Raw genomic sequence first — 9954 nt, forward strand, 5'->3', positions numbered from 1 at the left:
AGATAGACCACAGGCCAAACTCTGAAACCATTTTTTTTTTTGTTTAGCTCAGTCATTTAGCAGCATTTTGGTGTTTGCTGGTGACCATGTGGACCACATGATCTTACAGCAGTGTGTGTGTGCGTGTTGACCCTGGTTTGGTACCCTCCTTTAACTGTTCTTTGTCAGTCGACTAAGTGAACCGTGTGACCCAGCCACACACCAGGGGACATGGCGAGACACACACGCACACAGACACACACACACACACTGAGGTGAAGACACGCTGTTAATGTTCAACAGTAGAAATAGAAGCTACCAAATGCAGGTTTAGTGTAAGATCAAGACTCCCCTCTAGTGGTAGGCTCAAACGCCTTTCTTGTGTTGGTTCTGGCTGCCCACTGTTTTTGCTCCTTTACTGAAATCCCAATCTTTCAAGGCCAATACATGTTCTACAACTTGTAGTTAAATAAGGTACCCATCTTCAGGATTCATGAATAATTCAAAGTAAAGCCACTGTGGCTCGGAGATGAATGACGGAGCCCCGTGGTCACTAGCTATCACTATCATTTATGTTGAATGGAGTTTCTACCTGTAAAATCACAGATCCCAAAGGTCCCGGAGAGCCTTAGAAACAGCCTTCCATTAAATTATATGTTAAAAAAGAGAAGAAAGGCAATATATCCAGGGCAATGATGTGTGTGTAGCTAGAAGAGAATGGAAACTCATGGCTCACTAGTGTTGATTGATCATCTTCAAACTATTAAGACCATGAAAGTCCAGTGTTACCCCTGAACACAGACCAACCAGCAGGGCTGTGAAAAATCATTGTTTAAATTAAATTAATTAATGTGATTCTCTGATGAACAGGTGATCGGGTTCGGGTCTAAACCCAGGGGTTCTGAGTGAAATTAAGTCAGATGCTGTATTGCTAACCTTATCAATGCTCCACATCTTAATACTTGGTTTTCTGTTTCTGATTATAGCGATACGTGCCAAGGACAGCTGCACTGAGGAAAAGACAACAGCCCCTTTGTGATGAAGATTGGTCTTGATTTATTCCAACACTGATGGAACATAGATATTCTACTGATGATGACAAAAAAGTTCACAAATACGTCATAACTATGTTTAATGTTTGTTGTGATGTTTTGGCCTGAACACGACATAAAAACCTGCGAGAATTTGCCCTTATGGAAACCGTACAGAATTCTGGTGAAGTTTTGCGCTAGCGGTCAGAGATGAAGTGTCTCGCCAACCGTCTGACAGCCAGCCTCCACTTCTCGATCAGTATCACAAAACATTCATCTTGACCCTTCTCTGCTCTCTGTTCCACCTCTTCCTCTACCCATCGAGTAACTTTAAGATGCTTTCGCGTTCCTTCAGTGCTTTCCAGGCCTGGTCCTTCTCCTTCTTGGTCGGGGTTCGTTTCTTCTGCCTCGCTGCCATGATTCGCCGGAATCCCTCCATGACCTCATTGTCGGACACCCTGACTCTCTGCCGCAGGTCCTGCTTGCGCATCTCCTCTTTCGCAAGCCTTAGTGGACAAACATACAAAGTTAATGAGAACATCTCAGAGCGGAAAATAAAGCTGCCGTCTGAAGACTTCACAGCACGTGTAGCTACTACAAACCATCACCTGAGAAGCTCCTGCTTGCGGGCCCTGTTGTGAGCAGTCAGCGCTTTGAGCTCCGCCTGTCTCTTCTGAAGCTCCACCAGGACCTCATCTTCAGAGTCTCCTCCTGGTCCGGGTCTCTCCTCAGAGTCCAGCAGACCCTGGGCGACCAGCTCCTCTTTGATCCGGGCTTCCAGTGAACGTGTGTGTGGAACGCTTGTCGGTGATACAGCAAAGGTCTTTCATTAGTATGTGTTATTGTTTGAATTTGCGATTGTAGAGTTGACAACTCTGCCTGTCATTTAAAAAAAGTGCCCCCTTAAATACAACGCTGAAATCAGAAAATTAACTAAATGTCAGGTTTTAAAATTCATTCTATGATAACTTGATATTCCAAACAAATTTCTTGGAGAAACAAATTGACTTATAGATAGAACTCTGAAAGCATATATTACCATTTTTTCTCAGGCGTTGATTTCAGTACTTTTTTTTTACCCAGCGTGTGGTTTGTTTCGACTGTTAGAAGACCTCTTCTAGAGAAGAAATACTACTGGGTCTCATTGCATCTTAATGGAATTTTAATTTAATAATATAAAAGAACATCACAAAATATGTTACTTACTTATGAGATACACCCATTGTCTGTCTTTTATATTGTTCAGATTAGCAATGTGAATCCATTCATATGACTCGTGTGTTTGAAACTAAATAATTGAGTCCGAATCGGCAAATCACTGTTGATGTGTCTGCTGTTTCAGGCATTCAGGAAATGCTCCATAAATACCTGAAAGCTTTTCCTTGGCTCCGGGGAGAAGTCCCAGCCCCATCAGTGGCGTCCTTCCCTGCAATATCTGGAATTGGAGAATCCTCCATGGGGGATATAATGTTCTCCTAGACAACACCATAAAAGAAATAGCTTTTCAGTGTTTTCACACCATTAAAGCATGGATGGCTTCTTTATGTGGTGCGGACGCTGGATCAATGTATTCCATGTCTACTATCTCTTGCTCGCGGACCTCAACGAGAGCCTGGAGCAGACGTTGTGTGAGCGGACCGAAGGGACAGCCGTCTTCGGGGGAGTCGTGCTGCAACTCGGACTTTTTCAGCAGTGAGTCCACATCTAGATGAATGTTAAACGAATACATGGATACTTTAATACTTAGTATAGCATTTTGACATTTCCACTGTACATGAATGTGTAATGGACTCTATGCTGCAGAATTTCTTCACCTTTTGCATCTAGTTCAGACAGCGGCCCTCCCATGAGGCCCTTTTTCTTGTCATTTGCTCGCGCTCCTTCCCTCTGCTCCTCCAGCAGATCCTCCTGAGCCCACCGCTGAGAGTAGTGTTTCCCGAGTGCAGGGATCTACAGGGGGGAAAAAAAAAGCACCAAAGTTCAACCCACTCCTCTGAGGGCCAATATAAACCGATAACATGGAAAATGCAGCTGTATTTAGCGCAAATGGTAGAATAGATTTTTCTTTTTTGGATTACTTTAAAATATTCTGCTTCATCCTCTGGAGGTTTCAGAAGCTCCTCCAGCAATCGTATTTCTTCATTTGTTATGTCAGCACAATATGGCTCAACTGATGCCCAGAATCTGAAAAAAAGATAATTAAATGTCAAACGTGCCTGCCAGGATACAATCATATTCATGTTACATGAATTTAATTGGGTACAACAAAAGCCACATGAAATTAAGACTCAAAGAAAACAGAAGTGAACTGAGAAGAAATATCATATCTAGGACATGAAGAATTTTTCTGCTGACCTGTTCGGAGCGTCATTTTTAGGAGTGCGGGGAATGTCTTGAGGGTCATCTGTAAATTCATACTCTTGGACTTTTGGTTGCAGGTTTTTTGATTTTGGTCTGCCAGGACCTGAACCTGGTCCGTGACCAACTTTGCCTTCTAATTTCTGCTTCTTTGGTTTGTGGCGGGATGACGCGGCAGGGTCTGGGTCCTTTCCCAGCTTCAAAAAACGCTTATCTCCCTTCTTGTCCTGCCAGTCTGTGAGGATCTGAGACAAAGCAGGGTTTCAAAATCAGTAGAGAAGAAACAGATAACAGTGGGGTTGTCACTACTTACCATGTTTGATATTGTGTTTTGAAGGCATATAAGATGCAACAAGGGGTTGGGCAAAATGGAGGGAAAAAAAACTATATAAAAGCACTTTTTCCAATATTCTATTTGTCGCAACATTAGTTTTGCCAAGGAAAATCTGACGCTAAATTCACTAATACATAAAAGGTATTGTTAATGCAGCAGACTACCGGTAAGTTTAATTACATCTTTGGATTTTATCGGGACATTTTGCTTATTCATTGTTTATCTATAATGATTATCTTGCACACACAGTATCATGGGGGTGCTGGAGTCAATTCCAGCTTACGATGGATGAGAGGGGGGCTCACTCTGGACCCACTCGGCTACTTATAGATGTGCAACCATTCACCCGCTGTGGGAGGCAGCCGGAGAACCAGGAGAGCCCAGGGATCCACTGGAGGAGCATGAAACTCCTCACAAAGAAAGACCCCAGTCCCCTTCTGAATTCGACCCAGGAACCCAAGCCACCCGATTTGTCACCTATTTTCAAGCAAGTACTTACAAATAATGGCCGGTTTGTCACAGAATTTTAAAAATTTGTCTGGTTATTTCCTTTCAGTTGGAAAACGAATAAGATAACAAACACCAGTTGGTGCATATTCATCGGTCATGTCTGGGAGCAATATGTAGGGTATGTGAGGAAAAATCCACTACTTTGATTAACCACATTAAGATGACACTTAATCAGTAAGGATATATTAAACAATGTCAGGGATTAAGACGCTGCACATATTTGATAAACATGCACACCTGTAGTCTAAGATGTCTGCAGATGTTCTGCAGTCTCCCCATCCCACCTACCTGTCTCTGCTCCTCCAATGCTCGGAGGCGGCGGCTGGCTGAGGACAGGAGTGTCTCCAGCTCAAGCTGCAATGTGTCCAGCTCTTCAATGCCGATCCCATCGTCCTCTGAACGTCCCAGGACGGCGGTGTAGCGGGGACACACCTTTACATGCTCGACAGGCTTGAAGTCATAATATTTCAGAGGGGGACAGTCCTTCAGCTCACTCATGATGCCGTACAGCAGGAGCCTGACTGTGTCTCGCACAGCTGATACATAGAGACGGAGAGGTATTTCAACGTAAATACACGTACAAATCATTTCAATATGTCAGATTAAGGTTTGGTGTGACTTGTGTTTTCTTTCATATGTAAGACTCTTTCTTGAAAAAATACTTATCAAGCACAGGCTCACACACTTTGGAAGCACGTACACGGCGGACCGCCTTATATCGTTAACGTTACCTAGCTTGGCCTGAACTGCTAAAATTGTTCTGAAATTTCACAAACGAGACCTTCGGTCTCCCACCATTTTCAACAAATCTCACACGTGTGTATTTGAAAGAGGTGTGTATGTGAATATATTTAATGAAACAGACAATTTTAACGTTGAACGTCCAGAGAAACAATATTTACCGTTAGTGAATGGTAGCCATGATGGTTAAGCTCATTGTAAAGAGGGGGTCCACAAAATCGGCTCCCTTTCAGATTATGAACAACACATGAGGAAACTACGCACCTAAGTATCAATTCTACTACAGTCTATCTTTAAAATCATACGGCGCGTTGTTAATACGTAGGCTTAAACTTGATATTATAATGTTATAACACCGAGATGATAGCAACCGATGTGGGTTTTGTGTAGTTAGTTGAGGAGAATAATGGTATCGTCGGGATAGACCATAGCTTTTAAGGTATAGTAACATGAAGGGTTACCAATTAACCCATAATTCACCCTTCACACGTGTACCTCTTGACTTTTCATTTTAAATTCTACTATTTGTGTTAATATAAAGATGATAAATCTTTAAATTGCCCATACTCTCACAGACGGTGTATTTCCTGCTCAGGCATGGAATGGGCTCGTCCTAGGGTATGCTCGATATATACAAATGCGGTGTCCGCGGGCGGGGTGATCATGGCGGACAGCAGCGCACAAATGAAACCGTTTTTTGGAGTGACAAGCGGAAGAGAAAACGAACACATCTTTTTTTCTACCCGACGCTATTGGATTTACGGAAGAGTAGTTCCAGGCGTGGCAGAAGAACTTCCGTCTTTCGCAGCGCAAAAATGGTAAGTCTCATTCTGAAAATGAATTTTCAGCCATTTAATTTAGACATAAAAATCGTCTACCCGTCACCACGAATAAAGTCGAGTTCGTTAGCTACCACCGCGTATCTACTAACCATGAGTTTTCGGTCGGTAATAGTCAAATCATAGATCACTGTTCGGGGCATCCTCGACACTGCAGGAACTGAAATGACTGAGCTCAGCTGTCCATTTGACTTTCATTCGTCGGTATTTCTCTCCTTCGATCTGTCATCCGACGATCGCGAATCCACATGTGGGAAAATGCATATATGTGTGTGTGCGACCTGCTATCTTTGAGCTGATATCAGTGCACACAGCGATTCAATGAAACGGATAACCAGGGTAGCATCCGCCCGGAATGACTGATAATAACCCAACATACTAGGTAAAGGAAGACCCTGTTCGTTGGGTCGCTGTTCACTGATGCACTAGTACACGTCGATTTTGATGGGGAGTGTGATTGTTGTTGTTTGGTGTTGCACCTCTGCAGACAGCCACTCTGCGTCCCTACCTGAACGCTGTGAAGGCGACGCTGCAGGCCGCGCTGTGCCTGGAGAACTTCTCCTCCCAGGTGGTGGAGCGTCACAACAAGCCGGAGGTGGAAGTCAGGTACGTCCCTCCTTCATGGATCCTCTCTCTTATTACCATTCTGTTCGAGACACAAGTTTGAACTTGTGAAAACTTTAAAAACGCAGAGAAGATGGAAAGATGGTGCAAGCCCAGGTGAGGCTGTGTTGAAACTTGCTGTGGCATTTTTCCAGACTTTCAACGAATGAGCAGAATTTGTGAGGGAATAGTGTTTTTTTTATTCTGTGTATCATGATGCTGGGAGTTTTGTCCATTTCAACCATGTTCTCATGTTGTTGCACATTGTTATGTTTTGCTGTGACCCTCAGGAGCAGTAAGGAGCTGCTTCTTCAACCTGTAGTGATCAGCCGCAATGACAAGGAGAAGGTTCTCATCGAGGGATCCATTAACTCTGTCAGAGTCAGCATTGCCGTCAAGCAGGTGCTTCTTTTCTTTGCGTTGCTCGACACCCTTGCTGATTTGCACTGTGCCACATCTTCAACACTGTAATGCAAACTTTTCTGATTTGCACCCAGGCTGATGAGATCGAGAAGATCCTATGTCACAAGTTCATGCGCTTCATGATGATGAGAGCTGAGAACTTTTTCATTTTGAGGAGGAAACCAGTACAGGTATGCAAGTAGGATAGAGGTCTGACAGTTGACCTTACCTCTTAAATTGCATGTTATATTGATGACATAACCTTAACAAATATCTTGTTTTTTTTTTTTTTGACAGTTCTTTTCTTATTTCAGTGAAAGAAATCATAAAGAAAATAAACAAGTGAAATAGTTCAGCAAATTCACTTATTGTTTTCAAAAAACACATGACAAAATTACTATGACTGTCACCTGTAATTAGAAAAAAAAGGGCAAGAGGTTGTACATAATCAGAATTAAGCTGGCTGAAATAAGTTTAAACTTTAACCTCATCTTAATTATGCTCCTTTTTTTACGAAGTTGTGGATCATACATGATATATATTGATATTTGAGTGTTGTGATGTTATACCACCTACCCCCACCTACCCCCACTGCACAGCATTTTGCAACATTCAAAAAACAAAATGTGATTTTTTTTAATTTATTTTTTTTATGCATGTTGAGGACCCTTAGAAAATAATAGACTGAAATGAGACCACAATATTGGGAATTTGTATGTGTAATCATCATTGCCTGTCTGTTCTACTCACGTCTTCTCACTCTGTCACGCAGGGATACGACATTAGCTTTCTGATCACCAACTTCCATACGGAGCAGATGTATAAACACAAGCTGGTGGACTTTGTGATTCATTTCATGGAGGAGATCGACAAGGAGATCAGTGAGATGAAGCTGTCTGTCAACGCCAGGGCCCGTATTGTTGCTGAGGAATTCCTCAAGAATGTAAGAGACATTGACCTTCTTTGTCCTAGATGATGATGATGATACACTGATGAGTCCCTTTGCCTCTTGTAATGGCCACAATTTGTTTACTTTTCCAGTGTTGCGAGAATGTTTACCCATGCCGCATTTTACTTCCGTCTCTCCCCAGTTCTGATGAACGCGTCGTCCCACAATCCTTCTAAAGGTGGGGAAAAGCTTCACAGGCTGATTAAGTGTCTGAGCTAAGAGAGAGGAAGAGGGAGAGCGCAGCCAATCTGCAAGGCAATAAGAGGAACGTGATCAATCCAGCGCTGTCTCCAGGATCTCCCTGTACTCATGAGTATCAATGACTGTATATAATGAAATATTTCACGGTTTCATTTTCTGCCAGGTAAAAAAAAACAAACCGAAATGCCCAAACCAAGGCGGGTCCTTAAAGTATTAATCACGTTGATAGCCATGAATACAGGGGCAGGGAGACCACTGCTCTGTTGCAAATAAAATAGCCAGGCTTTTGTATTCACTGTGTGCGAGTGTTTGTTCTGTCACTGTTGTCTTAAATCGTTCCTGACCTGGAAAAAAAACATTTGAAAATTAACCTTGTATCAAATACTGAAAGGTAATAAAAAGTCATTTATAAGAATTGTTGTCCCCTGAGTATTTGTGCCGCAGTCACCCTCACGTTCATGTCTTCTGAGAAGGTCGGTCGCAACTCCTCACTCTTCACAGAAGCCGCCTGGTTTCAGACGTTTAAAAGGGGAACAAAGACGGTATTTCTAAAAAATTACTGCAAAATTTAGATGTTGACTCGCATACGGAAAACAGCATGACGGGAAAGGATTTCCTGCGAAGAGTTCACTAAACAAGCAGTGCATCACCTTGATCACACAACATACTTGCCATACAAGGTTTTCTTTGCTTCTGGAGACAATTTTCCTTATGTGAGAATTAGAAGTGTAAATCCGGTGTAAATCCGGTCACCATCAGGGGTACTGATGTGGACATTGTGGACACCTATAAATACCTGGGTGTCCACTTGGACAATAAACTGGACTGGACTTTTAACACCAATGCCATAATCAAGAAGGGTCAGAGCCGTCTGTTCTTCCTCAGGAGGCTCAGATCTTTCAACGTCTGCAGGACCATGCTGCAGATGTTTTACCACTCGGTGGTGTCCAGCGCCATATTCTACGCTGTTGTGTGCTGGAGCAGCAGGCTCAAGACAGCTGACACCAACAGACTCAACAAGCTCATCAGGAGAGCTGGATCTGTCCTGGGAGTGGAGCTGGAGTCTGTTGTGCAGGTTTCAGAGAGGAGGATGATGAGGAAGCTCCACGGCATCATGGACAACATCCATCACCCCCTGCATGCCACGTTGATGTCCTGTCGGAGCTCTTTCAGTCGTGGACTGTTACCACCAAAGAGCTCCACTGAACGCCACAGGAGGTCTTTCCTGCCTGAGGCTATCAGACTTTTTAATTCCTCTTCCCTCAGCCGCAGGGAATCTTCAATCTTTGTAGTTACTGTTAACAGCTAAGACAATTTATATTTCATTATATTTCTTATTCTTCCTCCTTTCCACTATTATCTATTACTGTTATGTTTTTACTTGAAACTCTGGCACAACAATTTCCTTCGGGATTGATAAAGTTGTTCTCATCTCATCTCTCAAACATGTCTATTTGCTCATTAATACATAGACCTGCAGTTAGATAGGGAACGGGGTTTTCCAGTGGTCTTACCATGCCTGCTTAGGTTTCTTCCCACAATCAAAAACATGCAGGAGGACAGGGGTGAGCAATTATTTTGTCTGGCAGGCCACATTTCTTATGTAACTTTTTTGTGCGGGCCAACTAGGTATGTAAATTGAACAAAATGAAAATTTCGCTTTAAATATCTACTTTAAAGTCATTAATGATCATATAAATGTACAGATTATTTTGTATATAATCATCCATACAAAATAAAAAAAAAGGATAAAATAACGAGTATCTAAATTCAATATCTATTAAAAATAGTTACTAAAATAATCAAAGAAAACAGCTTGGCGGGCCGGATAAAAAAAGCAAAGTGGGCCGGATGTAGCCCAAGGAGCGTAAAATGCCAAGGTCTGTAGTGGGTTCATCAGAAAACCTTAAAATTTTCTGAAATGTGTGGATGAGAGAGTGAAAGGCTATGTATCTATATGTGGCCTTTTCTTTTCTCTCACCCAGTGGCAGGTGAGATCAGCTCCAG

The 9954-nt window shown here is 42.6% G+C and overlaps 2 protein-coding genes across 2 annotated transcripts; one reads left to right on the forward strand and one right to left on the reverse strand.

Moving 5' to 3' along the window:
* Nucleotides 1–1011: 1011 nt before the first annotated feature.
* On the reverse strand, nt 1012–4710 carry tada3l (transcriptional adaptor 3 (NGG1 homolog, yeast)-like). Its single transcript, XM_086167762.1, has 8 exons — nt 4501–4710; nt 3366–3613; nt 3089–3194; nt 2825–2960; nt 2611–2714; nt 2379–2485; nt 1619–1810; nt 1012–1516 (listed from the first exon to the last, which is right to left on the reverse strand). Exons 1-8 carry the CDS (start codon nt 4708–4710, stop codon nt 1324–1326), a joined length of 1296 nt encoding a protein of 431 aa, XP_086023888.1. The 3' UTR covers nt 1012–1323.
* On the forward strand, nt 4653–8359 carry LOC147222300 (actin-related protein 2/3 complex subunit 4-like). Its single transcript, XM_086167764.1, has 7 exons — nt 4653–4769; nt 5529–5771; nt 6280–6398; nt 6686–6797; nt 6893–6988; nt 7570–7740; nt 7889–8359. Exons 2-7 carry the CDS (start codon nt 5574–5576, stop codon nt 7892–7894), a joined length of 702 nt encoding a protein of 233 aa, XP_086023890.1. The 5' UTR covers nt 4653–4769; nt 5529–5573; the 3' UTR covers nt 7895–8359.
* The last annotated feature ends 1595 nt before the right edge of the window (nt 8360–9954 follow it).

This window comes from Fistularia commersonii, chromosome 21, assembly GCF_037954325.1.
Source record: "Fistularia commersonii isolate RoL2024-O1a breed Wild chromosome 21, RoL_Fcom_v1.0, whole genome shotgun sequence".
Lineage (NCBI taxonomy): Eukaryota > Metazoa > Chordata > Actinopteri > Syngnathiformes > Fistulariidae > Fistularia > Fistularia commersonii.

Coding starts and splice junctions, on each gene's coding strand:
- tada3l (XM_086167762.1), bottom strand. CDS start 4,710: ATGAGTGAGCTGAAGGACTGTCCCCCTCTGAAATATTATGACTTCAAG. Junction 3,614..4,500: donor CATTGGAGGAGCAGAGACAG/GTAGGTGGGATG, acceptor GCTTTGTCTCAG/ATCCTCACAGACTGGCAGGA. Junction 2,961..3,088: donor ATGAAGCAGAATATTTTAAA/GTAATCCAAAAA, acceptor TCCCCCCTGTAG/ATCCCTGCACTCGGGAAACA.
- LOC147222300 (XM_086167764.1), top strand. CDS start 5,574: ATGCTCGATATATACAAATGCGGTGTCCGCGGGCGGGGTGATCATGGC. Junction 5,772..6,279: donor TCTTTCGCAGCGCAAAAATG/GTAAGTCTCATT, acceptor GCACCTCTGCAG/ACAGCCACTCTGCGTCCCTA. Junction 6,399..6,685: donor AAGCCGGAGGTGGAAGTCAG/GTACGTCCCTCC, acceptor TGTGACCCTCAG/GAGCAGTAAGGAGCTGCTTC.